At 39.3% G+C, this 26823-nt stretch overlaps 4 protein-coding genes across 4 annotated transcripts; 3 read left to right on the forward strand and 1 right to left on the reverse strand.

Annotated features, from left to right (window-relative positions):
• The first annotated feature begins 1346 nt into the window (after positions 1-1346).
• LOC127757491 (uncharacterized) lies at positions 1347-7498 on the forward strand. The gene is made up of 15 exons (XM_052283006.1): positions 1347-1612; positions 2076-2170; positions 2374-2487; positions 3060-3164; positions 3244-3315; positions 3561-3673; positions 3774-3908; positions 4017-4085; positions 4201-4288; positions 4395-4466; positions 4552-4652; positions 4771-4888; positions 4980-5039; positions 5638-5748; positions 7090-7498. The coding sequence occupies exons 1-15, from the start codon at positions 1432-1434 to the stop codon at positions 7198-7200; spliced, it is 1545 nt and encodes a 514-aa protein (XP_052138966.1). The 5' UTR covers positions 1347-1431; the 3' UTR covers positions 7201-7498.
• Positions 7499-8290: 792 nt separating this feature from the next.
• LOC127757492 (protein S-acyltransferase 10) lies at positions 8291-13029 on the forward strand. The gene is made up of 11 exons (XM_052283008.1): positions 8291-8551; positions 8636-8753; positions 9230-9304; positions 9390-9461; positions 9558-9692; positions 9807-9840; positions 10445-10554; positions 11180-11266; positions 11386-11469; positions 12043-12108; positions 12194-13029. The coding sequence occupies exons 1-11, from the start codon at positions 8503-8505 to the stop codon at positions 12366-12368; spliced, it is 1005 nt and encodes a 334-aa protein (XP_052138968.1). The 5' UTR covers positions 8291-8502; the 3' UTR covers positions 12369-13029.
• A 300-nt stretch (positions 13030-13329) lies between these two features.
• LOC127757493 (light-harvesting complex-like protein OHP1, chloroplastic) lies at positions 13330-15083 on the forward strand. Its single transcript, XM_052283009.1, has 4 exons — positions 13330-13609; positions 13731-13853; positions 13966-14636; positions 14852-15083. The coding sequence occupies exons 1-3, from the start codon at positions 13460-13462 to the stop codon at positions 14032-14034; spliced, it is 342 nt and encodes a 113-aa protein (XP_052138969.1). The 5' UTR covers positions 13330-13459; the 3' UTR covers positions 14035-14636; positions 14852-15083.
• A 1889-nt stretch (positions 15084-16972) lies between these two features.
• Positions 16973-21357, reverse strand: LOC127757490 (serine/threonine-protein kinase D6PKL1-like). Its single transcript, XM_052283005.1, has 3 exons — positions 21168-21357; positions 18684-20433; positions 16973-18127 (listed from the first exon to the last, which is right to left on the reverse strand). The coding sequence occupies exons 2-3, from the start codon at positions 20213-20215 to the stop codon at positions 17296-17298; spliced, it is 2364 nt and encodes a 787-aa protein (XP_052138965.1). The 5' UTR covers positions 20216-20433; positions 21168-21357; the 3' UTR covers positions 16973-17295.
• Between the last annotated feature and the right edge of the window lie 5466 nt (positions 21358-26823).

Genomic DNA, 26823 nt, shown 5'->3' on the forward strand with positions numbered 1-26823 from the left:
TGTAGCCTGTATATTCAACAACTAGTTGTATTGTTGGGCTCTACACACTTCACATCATTATTAAAAAATTGCAGCATTGATCCCATGCTGCAACAGCAGCAGAGCAACATCTCTCTCACACCCAACGCTTTTGTCTAGAGACGCGTGCTATAGTCTGGCGATAAAATTATCGCCCGCTCACATTCTCTCTTAAGCTCTTTCCTTCTTATTAGTATTGCAATCTACCTACGTGGACTTAGGTGGCGTTTGGATTCAGGGACTAAACTTTAGTCCCTGTGACATCGGATGTTTGGACGCTAATTTGGAGTATTAAACATAGACTAATTACAAAACTAATTGCATAAATAAGAGCTAATTTGCGAGACAAATTTTTTAAGCCTAATTAATCTATAATTATCACATGTTTACTGTAGCATTACATAGGTTAATCATGGATTAATTAGGCTCCATAGATTCGTCTCACGAATTAGCCTAGGGTTATGGAATGGGTTTTGTCTTTAGTCTATGTTTAATACTTCTAATTAGTGTCCAAACATTCGATGTCACATGAACTAAATTTTAGGCCTGGTTTAGTTCCTAAATTTTTTTTCCCAAAAACGTCACATCGAATCTTTGGACACATGCATGGAGCATTAAATATAGATAAAAATAAAAATTAATTACACAGTTTGCATCGAAAATCGTGAGACGAATCTTTTAAGCCTAATTAGTCTATGATTAGCCATAAGTACTATAGTAACCCACATGTGCTAATGACGGCTTAAAAGATTCGTCTCGCGGTTTATAGGCGAGTTATAAAATTAGTTTTTTCATTTATGTCAAAAACACCTTCCGACATCGGTTAAATATCAGATGTGACGTTTAAAATTTTTCTTTTCGGAAACTAAACATGCGCTTAGTCTATCCAAACAGGTACTGGTATCGTGTATTATTGTAACGGAGTAAAATCTCAACGGTGACAACGGTGCTGCATATCTGTCACTGGAACGAGGCACACGTCAGAAGCACTCCCAAATTCCAGAAACCGTTTCCTCTTCTCGGCGCGGCCACCTCGATTAACTCAACTCAAATATAAAAAAAACCTCTTCTACCCGCCGGATTTTCCTCCGCTCACCACCACCACAACCATCCTTCCCCCCACTGACACGTCGGCCCCCATCGAGACACCGACCCCACCCGTCAGCCACCGTACCCGACAGCCACGTGCTCCCCCTTCGCTAACCCCACCCTGCCAGCTATCCCCACGACGTCGACCGCCCATCCACCACCCCACCACCGTGTGCGCCTAGCATTATTGTTTTTTCCTTTTTTTTTCTTTTCTTTTTCTCTCTTCCCCCTTCCCTTCCTCCAAAACCCCATTCGCTTCGCTCCTCCTCGTCGTCGTCGCCGCCGCCGCTGCCGCTCGCCGTAGTTAGTATCCGCGCGGTGAGGATGGCGGAGGAGGAGGAGGAGAAGAGGAGGTTGGGGGAGGGGGAGGGGGATGGGGAGGGGGGTGGGGTGATGAGGGACGCGAGGAAGGACGGGGTGGCGAGGGAGGTGATACGGATGGAGAGGGAGGCGGTCATCCCCGTGCTCAAGCCCAAGCTCGTCATGAAGCTCGCCTACCTCATCGGTGAGTAGTAGAACCCATCGCCCGGCCGCCCTCTCACTGATCAAGCATTCGTTGAGTCGAGTTCAGTTCAGTGCTCCGTGGTGTGATTTTTTTGTTTCCTACTACTAGATGTTTTCTGCGGGCGTATGAACTCGAATTCCCAGCGAGGCTAAACTTTTTTTTTTTGGCGAGTAGCGCCTCTGCGGTTAGAGTGCCTGCCGCTGCAATCGTGTTACAGTCTGCACGACGCTGGCATATGATATGTTTGGTTGAAATTGGGGGCATGTGTCAATATCATAGGAATAATGGAATGCGATTTGGATGATGACGCAGAGTCTATAGGCGTGAAGATCTTGTTGAATTGATAATGATGCGACCATTTTTTTTTTCAACTTTTGGTTTATGCTAATGGAATGTATGGAAAAGAACTGTAATCTTAGAAATTCTTTCCATATTCATTAAATTTTGTGCAATTCATGGTCAGAGCATGATTTGGACCGTTCTGAGTTCTTGAAGCTATGTAAGAAGATCGAGTACACCATCCGAGCTTGGTATCTTCTCCAATTCGAGGATTTAATGGTAGGCCTCTTGTGTTCATTCCCACCACCCCTCCCCCCTCTCCCCCCAATTTTGTTCTGTTCTTTAGGATCATTTTTATAGTACAAACTAATTCTAGCCTGACTATCAACTCTATTATGCAGCAATTTTTACTTCCTGTTTGATCATGTTTCTATTGGGTCCAGCAATTGTATGCTATGTTTGATCCTGTTTCTTTCATGCAGCAATTGTATTCTCTGTTTGATCCTGTTTCTGGCGAGAAGAGGCTGGAGCAGCAGAACCTGACACCTGAAGAGATTGAAACTCTGGAGTTCAATTTCATGACATATCTTTTCCAGGTTGATCCACTAAATATGCATATATACTATGGAAATCATATATAGGCTGCTCCTGTTTGATGCATATGCAATCACTGATTTCTCATGTTGAACATGTCAAAGAACCCCTTGGAAGGATAGTCGAAGTCAAATGTGTGATATTCCAAATGGTGCTTGCAAACATTGCTTCTGGCATGAAGCTTATGACCATGCTTCTTTTTTCTTTTTTATTGAATCGGCTCTCTCTCTCTCTCTCTCTCTCTCTCTCGGCATGGGAACTTTGGAAGATTTGAATTTGTACCCAAATGGCCTTTCACTATTGAATTGGACAAGATTGATTTGTTATCCTTCCCGTGTTCAGTACATCAGTTAGGGGCGAATTGGGTTAGTTGAAACAGATCGACTTTATGCATTTCATCAGAAGAGGTGCTGTTGTACTGAGAAAAATTACATTCCACAATCTGAACATAGGAAATATCGTTATGCTTATTTGATGATGCAAGACACCCAATCGACATCGTTGTAACAAAGCTCTTGCATAGAGTTATTTTATCCTGTGTGAGTTGTAACTGTTTGGTCTCTGTTTTAATCAGGTTATGGAAAAGAGCAACTTCAAGTTGTTATCTGATGAAGAGTATGATGTTGCACAATCTGGAAAATATCTTCTAAACCTTCCCATAAAAGTTGATGAGCCTAAGGTCTGGAGCTATGGCCTTTTCAAGCAAGTACTGTAACGTTTCATGTTCGGATGACTGAATTGATTTCGCTGAATTGTAGCTAGACAGTAAGCTGTTGTCAACATACTTTAAAGAGCATCCACATGATAATCTGCCTTCATTTGCTAATAAGGTAATCTTCATTTCAGTAAGGTGGTTTCTTTTTCTTGTCATCCTTTCCCTTAATATCATGTTTTATATTTCCAATCTGAGGAAATTATGATTGGTTGTACATAGAAGCACTCCAATTGTTTGGTGGTTCTCATGATTTTATATCCTTTATTACACTTGCCTGTCCCACAAGGACAGTAAGTCATTTTTTTCTGCTAATGCTGGAGAATATTCTTATTTTATTTTACACTGGCCACATTTTTGCAGTATATTATCTTTCGTCGGGGCATTGGAATTGACCGTACAACCGATTACTTTATCATGGAGAAACTGGATGTGATCATATCCCGAGCTTGGAGCTCATTGCTCAGAGTTACAAGGTATCTGTCATTTTGAATAGAAACTTTTAGGTCTTGGAAAATCAATCCAGAAAACAAAATTATTGTGGTGCACAGTACTGAGAATCCTACTTTCTTGCAGGATTGATAGATTGTTCTCAAAAAAACCACAGGTGAAGTCCAAGAAAGACACAAAGAAGACCGATGAAATTAATGAAGACTTAGAAGAACCAGAACTATTTGTCGAGCGTATTAGGCTAGAAAAAATCGAGCTAAGGTTGGTAATTGGTTTTCTCAAATTGATTCTGAACTATAATTTTTGAAAGGAGATTCTGAACTATAATTGGGCCTACTTTAAGATGCATTATCTTTTCTGGTGAGACAGCGTGAGAAATCTGATGAGCAAGATGACAATTCAAGAACCCACATTTGATAGGATGATTGTGGTGTACAGGTAACTTTGACCCTTTGATATTTTGTTTAGCCAATCTCCACATTCATGAAGGATCCTAATTTTAGAAGTGCTGATGTAGTACAATTGGTTCCTTCCGATGATTGTATATGTGCAGGAGGGCAGGTACTAAGACTAAGCCTGATCGAGGAATATTTGTAAAGCATTTCAAGAATATCCCAATGGCTGACATGGAAATTGTTCTTGTAAGATGAATCACTAGAGTTGAGATAAATGTGTAGCATTTTTAGCATCTTTTAGTTATATCTGTGGCTGTTAGCAAGGACCTGAAATTGAAACTTACTTTTGCAGCCAGAGAAGAAGAACCCTACTTTAACACCAATGGATTGGGTCAAGTTTCTTATTTCTGCTGTTATTGGTCTGGTATGTTTCTGATCTTTTGGCTATCCCTGCATGCAACTCTAGCAATATTTTACTATATCGATCCCTTACCCTTGGTCCCTTGCAGGTCACTTTATTTGGTTCCCTTGAAATGCCAAAGGCTGATATATGGGTTGTCATAGCAATCTTGTCGGGTGTGATTGGATATTGTGCTAAGATCTACTTCACGTAAGTGCTTAGGTTTTGTATATTATTATCCATTTGATTAATGTCGTTCTACATGGTGAAGGAAGATTTCCTAGGGCAAATGTAGTGCAATGTGATAGATTTATCTTTTGTGATACAGGTTTCAGCAAAATATGACAATATATCAAAATTTGATCACAAAATCAATGTATGACAAACAGCTTGATAGTGGGAAAGGAACACTGCTTCACCTGTGTGATGATGTGATACAGCAAGAAGTACGAAACAAATGAAACCTCTTTTGCACCATAAGTTGAATATATATCTTTGTTATCCTGAGAACTGATACTCTTATCTTCTTTCATGAAGGTTAAAGAAGTCATAATTTCTTACTATATCTTAATGGAACAGGGGAAGGCAACTGAACAAGTAAGCATGCTAACCAGTACTCCCTCCGTCCCAAAATATAAGAGATTTTGGGTGGATGTGACATATCCTAGTATGTCCAGATTCATTGTACTAGGATGTGTCACATCCACCCAAAATCCCTTATATTTTGGGACGGAGGGAGTATTATGCAATATATCTTGTTTTCCCCTGGCTGTATCTCTTTGTACAGACTGAGACATTTATGCCTTAAGACCATTCTGTCTGTTTTCTAGAACTCCTGTCTCATCAGTTCCCTGATTCATTATTTTTCTTTGTTTTCCTTGTTCCTATCGGTTTACTAGCACATTATCCTGTATTGCAGCTGACAGTGATTTCTTTAATATATTGGCACCTTTGGCCCTTGACACTGGTCAGGAGCAAAAGTTTCCTGTGTATTCTCTGTAATGAGTTGTTACGAGCACAGTACATTTAGCATTGATTTATGACTGGGAATTAACAAGATATAAATTTCTGGATTGTTGTGAGGAACAAAATTTGGGTTATCACACCTAAGTACAAACATATACTGTTTTATCTCTTGCGAGGACCGTTAATATGAAACCTAGAATCCTAACAGTGTTCTATTCATGCCTTGCAGGATCTGGATTTGCGCTGTGAAGAGCTAATTAAGGAAGAGTTTGGTGCAGAGTGCAATTTTGATGTTCGTGATGCTGTAAAGAAATTGGAGAGGCTTGGTATCGTTCATCGGGTAAATCTCTTAATCAACCAACTATAGTCTAAAATATTAAACTTACTGAGGGTCTCTATATATCGAAGTAGGAAATTTTTTATTATTTAACCCTTTTTATTAAATAATTTTAAAAACAAATCCTCTGAAAATTTATTTTCAAAAATGAACCTTTTGGCCACGCCAATCTGAATAGCGTGACCAAAGTACACAGCCACGCCACATGCACTGGCGTGACAAAAGAAACCACGTGGACTGGTCCGCCACGTCAAAGTGTTGTCACGCCACTGTGCTTGGCGTTGCAAGCAAGTGCTGCAACGCCATTCTTGATGGCGTGGCTAGCTTGCTGCAATACATACGTGGACCACACATAAGTGTTTGCTGTGGATTCTCACTTTATTAGAGATAATGACCATGTTGTTAATCACAGCAAACCAACAAAGAACGTGCTGCTAGTATGAGTCGATTTTCCTTCTTTGCTATCTCATATCTCTTCAATGGTGCATCATATTAGAAATCCGTTTGAACCATTATTTTTCATTTGAAATATATACAACAGAACGAGTCTAATATTGATTATATTTAGATATCAGTTGATATTTGATTATATTTAAACTTACTTGTATTATATATTCCATTAATTTAAATGCCATACATAGTGTTAACGTGTGCACCGTACAACCAAATGCACCGTATGTGTTTAAAATTATTTAATAAAAAGGGTTAAATAATAAAAAAAAAATCTCGAAGCAGTCAGTTTTTGAGAACTTATCAGTTCCAGCTGGTGAACTGGAGCTGGGAACTAGGGACAGATCCAGGAAATAATGCCACTGGGGTCATTATCAGTTGGCAGCAGTGCCCTAATTCCCTTGATTTTGAATTGAAAATATGTGAAATTCTAGTTTAAACTTGGAAACTAGTTTCTATTGCAGAATATTAAGAAAATGATATAGCGATACAAGAGAGATATGTTGTTAATCTTTTTTGCAAGTTTCTGAGCAGCATGCAAAATTTTTTTAATTGTCAAATACAAAGTAATTGTCCATCAGAATGGTGCCAATCATGTAATGGATGGAAGATGTGAACCTTTTGGGCAATCTTAATAACATTAGCTTTATGCTGATTGTGAAAGTGTCTTCACACTGAATTTCCGTAAGCTTTATTTGGACTATGGAGTCCTTCAGTTAACCTAATTCCTTTTGGGACTACTTTTATTCTGAGGGCATGTCAAATTGTTGGCTTTGCTTGTTTTTGCTGCCAAGTTGTTGGCTCCTGGATTATCTGATATATCTGAATGAATACCAACACGATCAATTCCAAGGTATCTTCTTGTGTGCTTATAAGTACAGTTTTGCTGCTCAGGACTCGATTGGAAGGATTGTCTGTGTCTCATTGAAGCGTGCAAATGAGATATTAGGCAACACTACTGAAGAATTGGTGATGCGAGCGCAACAGAGCCCAGCTGCTTCTTAAGTTTCACGATGGACAGCTGGACTGGAATGCACTCCTCATCTTTCTGTAAATTACGCTGCCATGACGGACTTGTTCATCCTGAAAACAGTCCTTCATGTTTTGTTGGCAAATGTGCCATACGTGCTCTGCACTATAGTTAGGCTTCCTTTTATTTTCGGCGAGTTTTAATGTGTAACTATGTTATGCTTCAGTTTAAAATGGGTACGGGTGATTTGTACATAACACGTGTAATAAAAACAACTGTACAAAAACCCTCATACCTGCCTTGGTTCTTTTTACTGGCAGGTTTACGAGTCCACTGTTGCTTGCTTCCTTTACAAATGATTGTTAAGATGACCTGAATCTATCGTCCATAGGAACGCCATGAATGCTGTTCTATTAGATTTACCGCCAAGAGCTGAAATTCTGGAGCACTGCTATACATACGAAGAAATTTTTTACTTCCTCTGTCCCAAAATATAAAAAGCTAGGATTGGATAGGACTTCAAATACATTGTATTAGTAAATACTCCATCCAATTGGTCCTTATATTTTGAAACAAAGATAGTTACGATGCTGTTCATCCTCTTGTGTAAGTGGCAAACATGGACCCCAACATGTTTACACGGTCCAATCATACGCATGCAAGACAGGATCGTAATAAAATAATACCAATTCTATCGTACGCATAGTAATTTCTGAAATTCTTTTGCAAACTACAGAAACATATTGATGTAACAGTTGGCATGAACATCATTCTGTAGCAGGGAAGCTGCAATGGTTTAGGATTAGTAGTCAAATATAATTGAGGGAATATCATGTCAAAACCAATAACCTCCGTTTCGTTTATGCTTATTATATAAAAAAAGTAATTATGGGTAAAATTTTATATACGTGTGTTGAGTGATTTAAAAGCACATAAAAAATACACTACGATAAAAGAAAACCCTAAAATCAACTTAAAATTACATTGTAACCTTTAAATTCTCGTTTATATGCTTATAATTAAATGTTCTCCGATCCCCCATAGTTTTTTTACCTCCCACCGGATATTTCTCCCATCCAACTCTTGTATAGCGTGTCGTCCCTCCCATTCTCCACTCCCAGATGGGCCCCACACCCTAGCACAGCAATAATGTCCCTCTGACAAGTGGGCCCCACTCCCCGTCCCCACCAAACCGGACCGCTTCTCCCACCAGAAGCGTCGTCGTCTCCGCCTCTGGAGGCAGCGACGCCGGCCGGTCGCCGCCGCCGCCGCCGCCTACCCTTCCTCACTCCACCTCTCCGACTAATCGCCGACGCCGCCGCCGCCGGAGGCCTAGAATGGCGTCCACGTCCGCCGCGGAGCCTGGCGTCCGGTTCTCCGACCGAGGTACACGCCCTCCCTCACCCGATTTTCTCTCGCCCTATAGCTAAGCTCTGATTTGATCTCGGGGGGTTTTTGTCTGCGCGGCAGCGGCGAGGAGGTCGTCGCTGGGCCTGAGGTCGATGGTGCTCCTGATGCACGTGGTCTTCGTCGGCGCCGTCTTCCTGCTCGATCCGACCCTCGACAGGCGAATCCGCGAGGAGCCCTGGTACGAAACTATCCTCGCCCGATTCCCTCTGACAAAGGCTCCATTTCCGCTCGAATTTAAGCTCAGTTTTAGGGTGCCGCGGCTCTCTCTAGATTTTGGGTAGATTTGTGGATTTAGCTGTTTTTTTTTCCTCTTCTTCTAGCGCTAGGTGGCAGTACATTTGATTTCCCCTTTTCAGCTTATGCTCTGATCTAGTTTTAGTCGAAAGTAGCTTTCGTGGTGCCCAACCTCGCGAGTGATTCTGCATCGGATCAATGATACTCCAGCAAAAAGCTCATTATATAATATACATCGCGGAGAGAACATGGTCTCTTTTGAGAAGAATTCTAGCTCGTGATTTCCGTCGGAGATCTGATCACATTGTGATTCTTATTTTTCGTACCTGCAAGTTGTGCTCTGGCTTGTGATAAGTTTATAGTTCCGTGTCTGTTTTTAAGAGCCAGGATCTCTGTTTTAATGGCGTTGTTTGATTGCAGGTACATAGGGGCATATGGAGCGCTTGTTTTGATCGCCTTAGTGCAGTATTTCTGCACAGCTGGTTCATCTCCTGGGTATGGAGTTTCATGAGTTTATTCTCATCCACCAGGGATTGTTTGAAAGTGTTTGATTTTGTATTTTGGGCTTATCTGTTATCAGGTATGTTCTCGATGCAATGAAAGCTGGTTCGACGATGCACGCAACCTACATCAATACTGCCACTCTTTCGAAGTAATGTCTTAATCCACAGAAATTGTAGTGTTCAAAACTGATTGTAAGCTGATATTTATACTTTCGTGTGTGTCTGTTTTTGATGATTAAGAAAAGACAATCAAGTCCAAACAATGGTAGCTTAAATTCCCCTTTGAGCCTCCCTCAACAGCAGAAACTTAATCCGACCACTTCTACATCAACATGGTTGCAGCGAGTTGCAGAATTATACCCCCCTGGGTCAAGTAGCAGGTAAAGCTCCAAGTCTTGACAAAAGAATGATGTTATTGTAAAGATATTTTCAACAATAGATTTCTTTGTGTTTGTCTCCTAACTGTTAAGCTATACTATTCTATTGTATTGTAGGGATTGGACTTGCACTTACTGCAGGGTTATTCAGGTAGTTGTTCTCCTTCAAACTCTAAGCACTAGAGCTCCTGTACCTCTAAACTTCAAGCACTAAAGATCCTGTACTTAGAATGATTTATTATAATTATCACTTAGAATGTGTAGTTACCGTACTACACATTAAGTGTGTTGCAAAGTGCTCAAATATGTTTGACTAAATTCAGTGAAACCTACGAACCTATTCAACATTTGCTAATCTGGTCAGTGACGATTCAGATGGAATTGTTGGAAAAGTGGTTGCATTTGATGGTACAATTAAAATAGTCTACTACTCTACTCTACTGACAGTCTTGTATTCTTATTATTGGTTGAAACTGTTCCATTTTATTCCCATTCAAAGTTCCATCTATGTTTCTGAAGATCATTATGAGGACATTTACAATTTGATGCTTCGTTGGAATAATTAGCACTTAGCAATGTCTTGAATAAACTACTGTGAATTTGACAAAGTGAACTAACGCTTCCCCATTACTTTAGTATTTCTCTTTTCTGAAATGCCGTTTTGCTATATTGATTTGAGTTGCCCAGGCCCTCACATTTTTTGCATGCAAAGCTGCTGCTAACTGCCCACGTTCATTTTCTGCTGCAATCTACAGCCACCTCGTACTAGGCATTGCCATGACTGTGACAAATGTGTCCTTCAGTTTGATCATCACTGTGTTTGGCTTGGAACATGCATTGGGAAAAAGAACCACTGCAGATTCTGGTGAGTTTTGGCACGTGTGTATTTTGCACGCTTACATAATACTTGTGCTGCATCCTGGAGGTATCATTAGGGTTTGTGTTGCACTTTCTGCTCTATGTGATAATACATTAGGAAGAACACCTCGGTTGTTTACTATGCACACTGCACACTGCAGAAATACTGTTATGCGCAGCAGTTCTATTTGTTCCCAACCATGTGGCTCAAAGTGTTTTTTTTTAAAAAAAAAAAATCTTCTTTTATTCTTGTTAAGGATTTGGAAAGTTCTATTGCATATCTGCAGTCTGCACTATGATAAGAGTTTCTGGTGAATGTACAGTTATAGGTCTGCCTTGTAAATATACACACCACTTCATTAAAATTGTAAATTCTTGGATACACTAATTTGATGCACCCGTCCCTTGCGGTGTGTTTGAACTTCAAATTTCTATGATTGCTCAAAGGTTCAATTATGCACCTTGCAGGATGCTATTTTAAATGGTGATATTTGATTTATGTACCTGGGCTACTTTTTTCTTACACTATACACAGGATATGCTGTGATGTGAAAGTTGTAGTATTACCTTGTCCGTGCTACTATTAAAATCCTGTAATTACTGTCACCTAACAATTAAAAAAAAAATCTTAGGTGGTACATATTTGAAGAAACAATCCTGAGTATCTGGACAGTTGCTCTCTACATTGACTCGATACGTTTAGATGTTGACAAGGCCTGGTATGATGTCATTCCCTTTTAACATCACTGCTCTGGTGACATTGCTTTAATCCTTTCTATTGAACCTCACTTTTCCTTTTTTTCCCCTCATCTGAGCACCTTATTTTTTACCATGGCAGGTGGAAGGATTTTATTGGCGTAATCCTGTTGGCTGTGTTGATCTTTATTCTCATATTCTTGCTACTATTGTTGATCTTTCATACGTAAGTCTTATTCATTTGTAATGCAACTGGTAGGACCAGCGTTTAGTTGCTGAAAAGAAATGACAAATCAGTAGCTCCACAAGCGTTCTTTTCAGCTACTAAATTATCACGGGCACACTTCCCAAGGCAATAAACGGTGCACTTTTTGAAAAAAAAATCTATACACAAGTTTCTTAAAATAATAAAACAAATCCATTTTTCAAGTTTATACTAGTTATCACTTAATTAACCATGCATAGTTGAGTGTCTTCTCTGATAAGCCAAACAGCTACTTAGCCAAAACAGAGAAATGAACGCTGCCTTAGTTTTTATTGAATTTGTAGGTTAGTTCCTATCTTTTCCTTTAGAGAAATGTGATTTTTAGCTTTGGCATGGATGAAACTTTACTATTTACCTAAATATGAATGCGATAGGCGGATGACCAAAGAGCTAAACATTTTCTATTCTGCTCATGGAATCATCATCAGAGATTAATTTGCTTTCCTATGAGCTGGTTTATATGCTTTGACTATTGCAAAGCCCAAATCAACAACACTTCGTGTATAATAATGCATGTTTTCTGACTTCTCTCAGTTACATCGCTCTTACAAATCAAACAACCTACGAAGTTGCCCGAAGGAAGCGGATATTCTACATGAGGTATGGAATACTTAGGAATGGATTCAGATATGCTAACTTATTATTGCGATCAGGTGATAATACATTCGTGCTGTATCATTCGCAGGGGTATACCCGACAAAGTTCATCCATTCAGTAAAGGCATCTGTAGGAACATCTACGTCTTCTGCTTCTCTAGACAGAAGGGATATGATCTAGAAGAGGTGCCCCCACTTGAAGAGTTGGAAGCCAGAGCTGCTCCCTACACATGCCGCGATATAATCTGCTGCCGGTGCTGTTGATCTTGTACATGTCAATATATGTTACTACCATAGCATTCTTTTTTTCACATGTGGAAGCATATGCTTAGCCTGTGTAGTGTAATTCCTCTGCCTTCTTTTTTTTTAGCCTGTGGAAGCATGCATGCCTTTTTCGTGAGCTGCACCTATGTGGTTGTTCATGTAAAGAGAGTCAGGCCTGGTTGTTCATGTAAAGTACATGATCGCATGTACATTTTCAAGCACAAGACGTGTGTCTGTGTGGGCTTAGATCCAATCGTTGTGGTAGATTAGTTCCACCATTTTTCTTTTTGAAATCAGGGATGGTTGATTACTGATAAGTTGGTTTTGAGCACACAAGCTTTAGTAGGAAACCGTTACTACTTGTGTCGAAAATTTGTATTCTGAGTTCGAGTTGTGGCAGTAAATGTTACACGTGGTATTTGTCGGACGTATTGTATTGTCAATGTCAGGCACGTACGCAATGCTGAAGACAAGTGCTGCGTGTTCTCGGTGGTTTTTTTGTATCAGATTTACCTCATTGGCTTGCCATAATGTTGTTTGCTATTGCTGAGGCTGCGTTAAAATTTGATATTACCTGTGGCTAAGTGTGTGTTTTCAAAGAACAAGCACTTTCTAGAAAAAAAAAACCAATAAATCCCTTGCAAGTAGTATAAAACACTAACGGCCCCATCTTTTCGCTCATGCTTATACTTATTAGCTAAAATTTAATTTTTTAACCTTAAATTTGGAGTTGATTTTGAAGTTTTTTCATCGAAGTTTATTTTTCAGCCTTTGCTTTTAGATCGCTAAAAACACGTATATAAAAGTTCTATTCACAAATTATTTTTCGTTTGCAAATATACCGAAACGATGGGGCCGTAAACACTGAAATCCCTAATCCGCCCTCCAAAATCATCTTTTGCCCTTTTGCCATGTGGTCTAGTAGAATATGGCCAACAATTCTGGGAGAAATCGGAGGTGCAGATTGCAAAGATGCAACCTTTGCTCGGTGCAAGTGTCTACCTGTGGTTGGTCTGCATCCATTTGAGCAAGAGGATAACTGAAGTGAACAGCAGGAAAAAGAAACAGTTAGCAGCAGATTCAACCAAGCAATGACGTTATTAATCTCCATAGTTCAACCACCATCCCTCCTGGCAATCCAATTCCAACCCCTCCAGAACAACAGATTCAAGAGGAATAATCCTGCCATCTCAGCAAGAGCAAGAACTGTCAGAGCTAGGGCAGCAGAGCTCCCAGCAGGAGTAAGTGGACAGACATATGCAGTTGCATGATTGCCTCTTCTATTTCTTTCTTTCTTTCTCTCATCCAGATTTGTATGTATGCCTGATTCATTTCTGGTAGTAACCTCTGGTTTATGCCAAGGTTGTGGTGCCAAGGGAGCAGCCCAAGCTGAGTGAGCCATTCCTAGGGTTCACCAAGACTGCAGAGGTTTGGAACTCTAGGGCCTGCATGATTGGTCTCGTTGGGGTTTTCATTGTGGAGCTGGTATGTATATATATGTAATTGTTGGTAATCCTTGTTTAAGTAATTAATATCAGGCTTGCTTTGCTTTTAAAAAGCACTTGTTAGGATGATTTGACTGTCTAATTAATTTCAGGTGCTGAGCAAGGGTGTTCTTCAGACAATTGGAGTGGAAGTGGGGAAAGGACTCGATCTTCCACTGTAGTTCTTCAGGAATTTGTGGTTGATGTTCAGGGACTAGAGTGACCTGTTTTTCTCTTCAGAAAGATTGGATATGTCAATTAATGCTATGCACTAAATATGTACTCCTATATGCTAAGCCCCTTACATTCCGTTGTTATTTAGCATATTCTGTCGTTGCCACAGTAATCAACAAGATTTTCATCGCAAGATATTCCTAACGACGGTGAATTTGTGTTACAGATCAAACGGTTAGAACTTCTCGAGGTCATGTTCGATTAGCAATTTAGTAATTCAGATACTGCAGTTTCTTCGAGAAATTGTTTATCTGAAAATTCTTTAGAAGTTTCTCAAGAATTGAACTGAATTTAATGTCTATTGTGTTCCTCCAAATTGAGATGAACTGCTGCAACTGAATTTTGGGATTTGCACCTGAACAAGCATTGTGCAGAATGATGGTACTCAACACTGTCGTGCAAATTGTTGTCGGTGCCGGTTGAGGGAAATGCCAATCATCAGTTAGCAGATGCACATAAAAGAATTCAGATTGACAAAGTTAAGCTCAATGTATCATGACTGCACAGGACTTGAGATAGCTACCCTGGCACCATTTCAGAGCTACTGCAGGTACTTCCTTTTATCTTGTCGGAAGCCTTGTGCTTACTGGTAATAGCCTGTCTTGTCATACAGTAGTAACTAGTAACTCATCTTGTCAAATCCAACAGTTGAATTGAGATAGTTGCTGAATAGCACTTTTGGGGCCACTGCATCAGTCATCAGTGTAATTCAGTAATTTGGTAACACATTGACTCATTGAGCTGCCATCTTTCTTTTCTTCACAGATAGAGAGAGATGTACAGGAATGCTCTACCCAGAGGACAGAATTAACTATGCAGTACCAGGATATGTGAAACTATGTTTTTCCTTTTGGAAACACACTTTTGGCCGTAGATTTTTCAGTTTTCCAAACTTATCTTGGGTCTCTGTATCTTCAATAGCATCAGTTTGTTGAACAATGTAGAGGTTGTTCTTTTGACTTTTGAGGCCTATAAGGAGGATTTCTTGATACCCAAATGGAATTTGCATAATCACAGCCAACCTGTCTCACTTCTACCTGCATTTTGGTCCTTGATATTGCTTTAGACTAAGTAATTAAGATAGAGAGTACAACTTGACACTTTGATGCTGCTACATGTGGCTGACGACTGGTGTTCTTCTGAAGATTTTCTTCTCTTCAGATATAAAACCTAGAAAGAGAATAATACTCAATTGACTTACAGAACAACATATCAGATTTCTAAAAAAAAAAGAATAGCATACCAGGCAATATATTTTTACAAAGGTTGCATAAAACTTCACATGATTGTTGGTATCAAGAACCAATTATCTACAACTATATCAATTATTTGAAATACCATACACGAAATGCAATTTTTAGCGGATAAAGAAAATCTACATTTACCTCATGCGAATCGATCTAAATAAACAAGCAACTTGTATTTAGGTCAATTCGACTCTAATCGATAATTTTTAATATGATGAACTTCACATATCATCACCCTGCATGAGTATCCAACGGTCCATTCTCCCTTGCCTCATCATCCATAAAAAAAAAGGCTCCCCAATTGTACTAATTGGATAATTAACACACTAAGTGTAAAGCACCAGAATATTTTTGTAGGGGTCATAGGGCCAAATCATCACAGGAACATGGGTGATGGATCTGCACAAGGGTTGTACTTAACCACACTCTTTAAACTAACCTTTAAAAGTGGGGTGGATATTTCCTCATTGGATCCTACAAAAGTGATGTGCATGGACACTGTCATAAGAATATAGATGAACCTTCTAAAGGGCCTCATGGCCACCACTATCTCATAAACAATTTCCATGCCTAAAGCACAAAGGTAAGGCAGGCTTTTCTGCCTTCAGATCTGACTTGGAGTTGAGTTTGTTAAACTCCTGTAAAATGAAAGGACACCTGCACATTGAAATATCAGGCGAAAACCACTAATTCGATCAAAACAGTATAAACCACTTACAAAACTATGTTAAATTTCAGAAAGTTCAGGATAAAACATCGCGACGCGTCATTCGCATTCCGGTTACTGTGTGATTATGTTTTTTTCTCCCTACTTGTGTAGTGTCGGTCAATGCTCATGACATGAGTGATGGTTTTCATATAAACAAGCAATGAAGCAAGGGTCCTTTTCATTCCACTGTGGCTACTTCGACAGTTCAGGATAGTTGGTTGAAATGCTGGCCTACCAGAGAAGATGTGAAATCAATTGAGTTCTGGATGGGATTTCTCTGGTTCTACTTGAATTGTGAAATATGTGATGCATCTTAAATTGTTCTTTTCAAATAAATGAAAATGCAGCTAGTGAGTATCCTGAATAATGCACACTTCAAAAGTGATTTGGGCAGGCTTTCTGAAGAGGGAAACAAAAACAATTGCTTAACTGAAGAAAAAAAAATGCTGGATCTGATGTTGTGATACTGCATATGCACATGTGCAGCTGGGGCATTGGGTGCCTAAACATGTGGATAGAGTACATGCATCTGATTGGATACATATGGAGACAAGTGGCAATGATGCACAGCAGCAGAATCCTAGGGAGGAAGCAGACAAAGATGCACTGCAGAAGTCCCAATAATTTGATCATTTTGGTGATTCTTGTTGAGTTCTTTTTTATTTTTCATGATAATTGGAGTTGATTTTTCTTTTGGGCATAAAGAATTTGTGTACTTATCTTCAAATTCTTCAATAATTTGATATCCTCCCAGTTGATCTGGGAAACTTATTTTTTTTCACTTGCCATGGTGCTCTCCTGGATTACCTTGATGAAACTGCAGTTGGAGAAATTTTTGTCCAAAAACAAACTTAGCAGCCTAGCAATTTCACCATTTAGGTATTGCTCAGGTCAACTTCATTGTCATTTGCATATATACATAACCAAATCATGCTTGTAAGTTGTAACTTCGACAAGAAAATTATGATAAGTTAGCAAGAACAGCAGCAGCAAAGCTACATGACTCATCAGTGTTAGACTGCACAACAAGAGTATAGCCATCAGTGTTTGATCAAACCTAGTGATCCTTATGCAACAGATGGCTTCAACTTCCATCATTCCTTTGAATTTAGTGATCTATTAACAGGTACATAGCAGTAACCAGAAATACAAGAATCTACTTGTACAATGTACACCCCCAGCCTTTGGCTACCCAAAAGAAAAATGTAGACTCTATTTGGCAGAAGAGTGCTAAACTGTACCAAAGACACTAGCTAAAAAACTTCAAATTCCAGGTCCTCAGAGTTACTCCTGAACTCCAGGCACTTGCCTTCTTTCTTCTTCTTCGCTGTCGCGAGGGTCACAACGTCACAGGATCGCGTCTCTGGAGGAGCGGCAGATCGTATCAAGGCCCAATTTAAGCCTTCAAAGAAAGGGTGTTGCTTGATTTCAGCTGCTCCTCTCAATGATCCAAGTCTGTTCTCTGGCTCCTTCACTAGCAAACCTTTGATAAGATCTTTGGCATTACTGCTGACAGATGGATTTTCTGGGAACTTGAGATTCTGCGAAACCACATTTGCCAATGTTTCATCATTCCCAGGACCTCTGAAAGGTGTCTTACCGTACAACAGTTCATAAAGGAAGACGCCAAAGGTCCACCAGTCCACAGCACTACCATGACCATCCCCTTTGATGATTTCTGGTGCGAGGTACTCGTGTGTTCCTACAAAGGAATTGGACCTTGCATCTATAGGTTCAACAACAAGCTGAGGGAGCTTTCTGTGTGAAGATTTAGGCTTCCGAGGCTTTGGCAATGGAGGACGTGCCATGAAACAAGATGTTTGGGCACAAGAAGGCTGGCATGATGAACTGATGCAGCTGCTTTCTGCACAAGGTCCTGCAAGCTTCCTTGGTTGATGGTTTGCTGCTACAGAGGATGATCGGAGGAGTACGGGGTTCACTGAGCACCTTAAGGACAAGTCAAAGTCCGATAGCATAATGTGACCATCTTCACGGACTAGGATGTTCTCAGGCTTAAGATCACGGTATATGACCCCCAACATGTGAAGATATTCAAGTGCAAGGAGAACCTCTGCAACATAAAACCTGCAAAGTAACAATTGACATCAGTAGAGTGAAATAAAAACAAGCAGGTGAGAAATTTACAAATGCACAAGAATTAAAGGTTGAAAAATGTACAACCAAAAAAGTATCTAAAATATGGCTCGCTAAAACCTAGAAGGAAAGATCTAGATAGCTTGAGCCTAGCACATGATATGATCCATACTCCATACACACTGGACAAATTCAATGCCAGTTATTATAACAAAATCGAAAGGAAAAAAATGCCACATCTGTAGCTAGTGTTCATTTGACTTAATAGAGAACAAATCAAATAGCTATTTGTGAAGTACAAGGACAATTGTTGTTGAAATCCAATAGAGCTAATGCTAGAGAACAGAGAAAAAAAACATATACATGACATCAACATGGACTAGAGTTGTGTGTTTTTTCACATGACTATTAAAAAATCACGCTAGCAAGTTAATTGATAAAAAAAAAATCAAGACACAGAACTGCACAAACCATGGAGAACTCCAGAGTACTAAATGTTTATATGTTAAGTTCTAACTTACAAGAAGTAACTACTAGCAGGATTTACCTTGCAGCTGGTTCCGGAAAGCTTCTCCCAGGTTGTCTTTGACGAAGAACATGCAAATCACCTCCTGGACAGTACTCCATGACCAAGCACGAAAGATTGTCTGTGGTAAAATGGGCATAAAGAGTCGGAAGGAATGGGTGATCCAGCATTTCTAGAATCTCCCTCTCAGCCTGTGCACGCAGCATCTTCTTTCTATTGATCAGGTACTCTATGTCCATAACCTTCAAAGCAAACAAGCACTCTGAATCAACCAACTCAGCTAGGTACACAGTCCCTATATCGCCGCAACCAAGCCTCTTCAGAAGCTTGAAATTGTCAAGACCTAAGGATCCTTGTTGCAATGCCAACTCACGGATGGTTATCCAACGCAGATCCTTTGCCATGTGTGGTCTGTTGTTGTAGCTACACAATCCAAATTGGCTCTCATCACTGATGCTCGTGCTACATCCATACTCACTAATGCTGTTTGAATTCTGGGAGCACTCCCCCTTTTCCTCTGATCTTAACCACTCAGGCGATTTATCACCAGATTTTTCTGGCCCGAGATTTGTTTTCTCATCATCTGCACAGCTAGTGGGATTTGTTATGCTGGATGTTGAAGAGCAACTGGTTGATGCAAGGGAGATGGACTCCTTTGAAGAGCAGAATTTTGTACTGTTGGAGGAAGTACCCAATGAAGGTGGTTCTTCTTTCAGTTTCTTCTTACCGATGGTCTTACATCGGAAGACTGGCTTAACAAGCCGTGAGGTAGTGATCGGTTTGCTCAAGATAGGGGCTCTGGGAGAGCTACCGTCGGTAGCTGTGGAAACTTTCTTGTTTAATTTCTCATTTTCCACCATAGAACTCTCGCTGTCTATAGGGTCACCACTGATGACATCTTGGATCCTGATCTTCCGTATCTCAGCCGAGGTAGATGATGCAGAATGCAGGGAGGTGACTGCACTCCCGTCGGCTGTCTCGAAATCACAGTCTTCACTGAACTCGCTTGTTGCTCTGGACGAGTTCTTACTAAACTTTTCTGGAGTGATCGATATCTCAATCAAGTTCATCTTCTCATCATCATGCAGATGGCTCTCACCGTTGCTCTGGACCATCAAGGAGGCATAAAGCCTGTGGATAGTCCCCGCTTCCGACGAACTCGACGATCCAGGCGACATCGACAGCCTCTTCATCGCGGCCATCTCCGATGCCTGCGAAATGCACAGCCTCCTCAACGCCTGCTTCATATTAACAGGCTTGGACGAAATCCCGATCCCCGCAGCTTGAGCCGGCCCAGACCTAGACGATTTCTTCTGACCATTCTTCCGCAGAGCGTCGGCGCCAGCCTGACCAGGGCTAAGCGTCCGACGGAAGGTCCTGCTGTCGATCGCCTTGAGAAGCTGTTCAAGGTCATCCTCCACAGGGTAACACCTCCCATCTTTCTCCTCAGGCTTCACTCTAATATGCATCAAATTGGGGCAACTAACCGGCGCATTATCGTCGAATTCTTCGGTGAACTCAACTATCTCAGAGCTGCAACCAGACGACCCCATCACACACACACCCACAACTAGACAAGATTCAACAGAACACACAGCCAAGATAGATAGTGCGCCAACTTATCCCATCACCAGCAGAGACATCAAAGGCAAAAGACCAGTCAGAGCACCATCACTTGCAACTTTCACCGAGACGTCATCCAATCCAACTAGCCTCAGGGAGCTCCTTCCTTTTTATATATTTTGAGGAGGGAATACTGCAACTGACGAGCCTGCAAAGATGATGAGATCCAGAGTTTATCAGTGATTGAGACATGGGCAGCAGTAGCTAGCTACATCACCAAACGTGTAGAAACTGGAAAGAGAAGGCAGCATCCAAGAAGAAAAATACAAACAAATTCACATCAAAGGAGCTCAAATCAAGAACTCGACATGGGCAAAAGAAACTGTAGGGAACGGACGAACAGGAAAGCCCCCAGATTCGCAGCAAGAAGCAACGATTTATTTTTCTTCCCTCCCATTATTTCTCGAAGAAGCAGATTAAACTGCAAGACTCAAAAATCTCCTCCCATTACTTGATGATGAAGCAGATGAAACCGCAAAAAAAAAAAAAAACTTTGAACCCCGAAACGCGAAGCGCACACGGCACCGAAATCTCCAAAAAAAAAAAAACGCCCGCTAAAAACGGAGAGGTCAAACGAAGAAAGAAAAAAGAAAAACCGAAGATTTCGTGTTCAAACGAGGAGAGACACACACACGCAGACGGGGAAGAAGAACCGAAGAAGCAGTAGCCACCCACCCCACCCCCACATCCCAGATCCGGCGCGGCGGCGAGCTCCGGCCTCCGGCGAGGCCACATTCCGGCGGGCACCCACCACCGCTCTCCCCTCAACCACCCCCCGACCCCGCAAGAACTCATCCCTCCCTCCCCTCCCCTCCCACCCAACGCACACAGCCACCTGATCCCGAGGTCTCCCGGCGGCGAGGAGAGTAACGCAACGCTTACCAAGAAAACCGATCAAGCAGCCGCCGCAAGTACTCCTAGGCCGCTGCTGCGTGGTGGTGGTGGTGGTGGTAGCCTTGGGAATGGCGGCCTCGGAGAAGGTGGAGCTGGAGAGAGAGAGTTGAGAGAGCTGAGCTAGGCTAGAGAGAGAAGAGGAGGAGAGAGAGGAGAGGGTGGTGCGACCCACGAAGAAGACGAATCGGAGGCTAAAAGGGAGTGAGAGACGGGATCCCGGATTCTCTATGCAGAGGCAACACGTATTTTTTTTCTTTTTTTGGGGGGGAGGAGAGAGAGATCTGGGCCGTTGGATCTTGGTACGGACGGATGGGATTGGTCGACGGATGGGGACTTACGGGGTGTGTGTTTTCCTTTTTTTTTTTCCTTCTACTAACAAAATGCTAGTACGTTGTAACGGGTGGAGATTATTTTAATCTTATTATTGTTATACGGTTTAGTCTAGGTGAAATTCACTATGGGAATTCGCTTGGATATATATTTTTTTATAAAAATCATGAGCTGTAATTAGGAGTCCGATCATCTTAAGTTAGCATGCGAGTTTTTAAAGAGATTTCTACACGACTCCTCCTGTATTTTCAAAAGCGAACGAATTTAAAATCTGACTCAAATACGGATATGAATTTCCAAAAGCAAATGAACTTAAACACCGACTCATAAACGGATGACGTACCAAAGTATCGGCAAAAACATCTTCAATTTTTATAATAATAGAGATAGAGATAAAAAAAAAGGAAGGGGAGTGTGTTTTCATGAATAAGAAATTTATGCTGTTTTTCCTCCGTCTCAAAATAAGTTCGATTTTTATCCATTTCATACATATATCAATACAGAATAAAATGATCTCACTTTATCAAATCTCAATGTAATCATTTTTCTTTTTATTACTTAAAAATAAATAAATTTACTATCCGACAAACGAGAGAGGTAAAAGGTAAACTTATTCTGTAATAAGGCATATACTCACTATGTCATAAAATAAACCATAAGTCAAAAGAAAAGAAAAAAGTTAGTTGTATTATGCAATGTAACATTCTATCGTATACTTAGTTTATTTTAGGATGGATGATAGCATACAAAATCTCGAAAGTATGAGTACTAAATTTGGAAGGAAGAGCAGATTCTTTCATGGAAACTTTCGCCGAATTCATTGACGTGGTGCCCCGTTCGGTTCTTTTCAGAAAGGAATGGAATGGTGGACGAAAGAGCACGTTTCATGAGCTTCTAAACCGTGCCTTTTCTCAAAGAGAAAAAAGATATCTATTTATAATTTCAAAATACTGTTTTAATTCTATTTGTTTCAACAGTTCATCTGCTTATACCATCGAATAATTATCTCAAATCGTTCTGTTATTCATTCATTCACCACAAATATAAGGGAAATACATTTTGTGGTTGCGCTTTGCTATGATGTTTGTTTGGAGTATGGACTATAAGGGGGATTAATCTTTACTAATTCTAGTAAGAAATTTTAGTACCCATCCAAATTAACACTTTGTTAAAAAAAATAAGTAAGTAAGTACTTCCGAAAAGTAATAATAATGCCAAATGCCATATTTGCATTTGTTAAATAAAATATTTATCATATGCATGACGATAATTACTCAGTTGCTTGTGATACAGTGGTGGAGCGTAAGGCTATTTTTCCATCAACCAATTTCTTTTGTTAATTTGTTTGTCGCGCTTTTAAACATTAGTTAGTATGTTTCCAGAATTGTTTGCTGCAATTATGTGGTTAATTAATTAGATCCCCACAGTGTGAACGTGTTTCACTAAAAAATATTTAAAAAGTAGAAACACAAATTCCGGATTTTTCAGATCTTATGGTTCCAATTTCATCTTCAGGTTTGCTTGCTTTACATCAAGAAAATGAGATCCGACCAATTCGACGGGGACACAAATCAACATCGCGTTACAACGCCACGATCAAATGCTCACTAAAAGCATTACAAACAAATATTTGTACCTGCAACTGTCCAATCTAGCACCTATAAAATTCTTATGAGAATTCTAATAATTGATTAAATGGAAACGTAATTACTTAATCACCAGTATTTCTGGGAAGTCCCAATTAATTATCAGTACGTTTTTGTTATTAATTGCTAACTATAGATACGTATACATATATATTATATTGGCGTTCAAACCTTAGTTGCAAATGTCTCTTTCAAGAATGGAGTTGCTTACGAATGGGGCAAAAGATCTCCATGAATTGTTGGATTCTGGTGGACTTTGCAACGATGATGATACTTATAAATGGAGGCAAGGAATAATTAATTAAGTTAAAGTTGAAGATCGAATTTGCTCATCTGAATAAAGGGTAGTATATATACTACATGCATCGAATACAAGTAAATGTTTTTAATTTTGTCCCAGACTATAAAAAAGAATTGTTTTTTAGCTGTTGAACATTTTGATGCTTACTAAGTAAGTACATATATATGTGTATATATATATATATATGTATATGTATATATATATATATATGTATATATATATGTATATGTATATATGTATATGTATATATATATGTATATATATATTTGTATATATATATATAATATGCAGATAAACTAAAAAGTTGAGTATACATGGTACACATACAAATTAAGAAAATGCTGTGCATACCTTAAAATAAACTTACGGAGTTTCTCTGAAATTGGCATACTTACTATGATACAGCCACTAAAGATGAGTGATGACCTCGTCACTATTCGATATAATATAAAGGATTATGATATTTTTAAAAGCAATAAAGAACGTACTCCCTCTATCTACTTTTAATAGTTATATTTCTAAATTTGAAAAAATTATCTTTGATAGGCATATTTTAATCCAACAACATATCCTCTTAATGACTTTCTCGGATTTAATGCATGACTCTTCATTCTTCCACACAAGATTGACTACATGGGCATCGAGAAATGTAAATATTAATGAATCGCTTGTTTATGATGAATAATTAGTAGCATATTTAAATGGATGATAAGTAGAATTACTTATCCTTGGTCTATGTGCTAGAATGAAATATGACTATCAAAAGTAGATGGAGTGAGTATTAAGGAACAAAATAGGTAAATAGAGGATAAAGTAGTACTACATGATTTGATAGGTGGAGGAATAAACTAGTGTATGAGTAGATGGATGGGACATAAAGTATTAGTTCCTCCGTCTCAAAATAAGTACAGTTATGGAAATCCGTGTCCAACGTTTGACCGTCCGTCTTATTTGAAAAATTTATAATTTTTTTAAAAAATAGTCACACATAAAATATTCTTCGTGTTTTATCATCTAACAACAATAAAAAATACTAATCATAAAAAATTTTAAATAAGATAAACGGTGAAACGTTGGATATTAATAGTACAAAACTATACTTTTTTTTTGGACGGAGGGAGTATGTGGAGCCACAAAATTTATTATACTGTGAGATACTCCCTCCGTTCCAAAATATAGCAACTTTTGGTTAGATGGGACGTATCCTAGTACTACGAATCTGGACACGTAGTACTAGGATACGTCCCATCTAAGCAAAAGTTACTATATTTTAGGACGGAGGGAGTAGACTATAAGGGCATAATCACTTATGGAACTGAGGGAGTAGTATACAAATTTTCATGTGACCACTTATTATGCTTATAAAACTCATGCCATTATAATTTTTTAATTTTACGTGTACTCACCTATAAACATGAAAACTGAGACTATAATTTGTACACTTTACTGGCATATAGATAAAAAATATATATATATTATGACTAAAACGTCTATATTACGGGCCTGTTTGATAGAGCTCCAACTTCTAAATTTAGCTACAGGAGTTAGGTCTGGAGTGAAGTTGTGGAGCTGCCTAAACCCAGCTATACCTCTCTAGTTCATTTTGTGAGAGAGCTTCACCCAGCTCTACTCCCATTTTAAGTGGAGCTGAAACTGTTTGGCTGAGCTCCAGCTCCAGAAAAGGTGAAACTGAAGCTATTGCTATGCTAAACAGGCCCTACTATTAGAAGTCTAAAACAACAAAAGGTAAAAAAAAACAACAACATAAGAGTAGCTTCAATGCTTTCACGCATCTTTCACAAAACAGTAGATGAGGACTAATTTGCTTACCTCACGAGAGAGATCGAGAAGAGAGTGAAAAAAGAATTAAAGGTGACGTGTTAATTAGCTACAAATATTTAAGAGAAAATGAAAGGTAAAAAAAAAACAACATAAGTAGTAGCTTCAATGCTTTCATGCATCTTTCACAAAACAGTAGATGAGGAAGAATTTTCTCACCTCACGAGAGAGATCGAGAAGAGAGTGAAAAAAAAGGTGACGTGTTAATTAGCTAGAAATATTTAAGAGAAAATGAAAGGTAAAAAAAACAACAACGTAAGTAGTAGCCTCAATGCTTTCGTGCATCTTTCACAAAAACAGTAGATGATGAAGAATTTGCTCACCTCACGACGAGAGATCGATAAGAGAGTGAAAAGAAAAAAAAAAGGGTGACATGTTAATTAGCTAGAAATATTTAAGAGAATATAATGGACCGGATGAGTAGTACTACCACGACTATTATATCTGAAAAGCGAATCTTAGTCGGTAACGGCGATGACTGATTGATTGATTAGTTGCGCTGCAGGTTTCATTAGCCTATGGATGGTTAGCTAGGCCGGATGGTTTTGTAGCTAGCTACTCTAGGTGTGGTGAATAATTATATGGTGATTAATTAGCATCCGTTCTGTAGATAATTAAGCGCTAATTTAATTAATTGTTACCAGGAAGGATGCTTACTTTTGGGTTACTAATTAATTTGGTTCGGTGATGGGCGGTTCGTTTCAATCATCAACCCTCAATTGTAAAACATAAGTACCTTGGAATTCCTCGATCGATCGAAAAAAAGAACCCTTAGAATATTGCGATAGTTCCCAGTTTGTCCAACTCACTGTATTCGTCGCTGCATAGCAGTAAAATGAAGACATTAAACCAGTCATTTGCCTGGCTAACTCGTGCATGGTGCATGAAAATGACACTTTTTTTTCTAGCATGTCGTTTCTGTACATGTTTCATCGGTCCATTGTTCATCAATTTTTAATACTATTTTAATAAAAAACTAAAAATAAAGATCGATTAACTGAAAGTGTAATTTTAGCAATCAGGCCTTGTTTAGTTGGGGAAATTTTTAGGTTTGGTTATCACATCAGATATATAGACATATATTTGAAGTATTAAACATAGTCTAATAATAAAACAAATTACAGATTTCGTCAGAAAGCTGCAAGACAAATTTATTAAGCCTAATTAATCCATCATTAGTAAATGTTTACTGTGGCGCTACATTGTTAAATTGTGGCGCAATTAGGCTTAAAAATTTCATCTCACAATTTACACATAATCTGCGTAATTGTTTTTTTTCTACATTTAATACTTCATATATATGTGAAACAATATTCAATGTGACAACGTGAAAATTTTTGTTTTGGAAACTAAACGGGGCCTCCGTCGAACAACGAAAATTTGATATGGTTCATATTGAATGACCGCGATATTGATTTGTTGCCTGTCGAATCATGGTGTTGTTAGATAGGTGTATAACCGTCGACAGAGTTGTTGGCAGGCTTAAAAAATATACATGCATGTATACACGCATACACATGTAAATCTG

This window comes from Oryza glaberrima, chromosome 12 (genome assembly GCF_000147395.1).
Source record: "Oryza glaberrima chromosome 12, OglaRS2, whole genome shotgun sequence".
NCBI classification, from domain to species: Eukaryota; Viridiplantae; Streptophyta; class Magnoliopsida; order Poales; family Poaceae; genus Oryza; species Oryza glaberrima.

Bases quoted from the DNA above. Each gene is read 5' to 3' on its own strand.
- LOC127757491 (XM_052283006.1), top strand. From the start codon at position 1,432: ATGGCGGAGGAGGAGGAGGAGAAGAGGAGGTTGGGGGAGGGGGAGGGG. The intron at 3,165-3,243 runs GTCTGGAGCTAT...GCTGAATTGTAG, and splicing joins TAAAAGTTGATGAGCCTAAG to CTAGACAGTAAGCTGTTGTC. The intron at 4,086-4,200 runs GTAACTTTGACC...GTATATGTGCAG, and splicing joins AGGATGATTGTGGTGTACAG to GAGGGCAGGTACTAAGACTA.
- LOC127757493 (XM_052283009.1), top strand. From the start codon at position 13,460: ATGACGTTATTAATCTCCATAGTTCAACCACCATCCCTCCTGGCAATC. The intron at 13,610-13,730 runs GTAAGTGGACAG...GTTTATGCCAAG, and splicing joins CAGCAGAGCTCCCAGCAGGA to GTTGTGGTGCCAAGGGAGCA. The intron at 13,854-13,965 runs GTATGTATATAT...AATTAATTTCAG, and splicing joins GGGTTTTCATTGTGGAGCTG to GTGCTGAGCAAGGGTGTTCT.
- LOC127757492 (XM_052283008.1), top strand. From the start codon at position 8,503: ATGGCGTCCACGTCCGCCGCGGAGCCTGGCGTCCGGTTCTCCGACCGA. The intron at 8,754-9,229 runs GTACGAAACTAT...GTTTGATTGCAG, and splicing joins CGAATCCGCGAGGAGCCCTG to GTACATAGGGGCATATGGAG. The intron at 12,109-12,193 runs GTATGGAATACT...TATCATTCGCAG, and splicing joins AAGCGGATATTCTACATGAG to GGGTATACCCGACAAAGTTC.
- LOC127757490 (XM_052283005.1), bottom strand. From the start codon at position 20,215: ATGGGGTCGTCTGGTTGCAGCTCTGAGATAGTTGAGTTCACCGAAGAA. The intron at 18,128-18,683 runs GTAAATCCTGCT...GTTACTTTGCAG, and splicing joins TTTCCGGAACCAGCTGCAAG to GTTTTATGTTGCAGAGGTTC.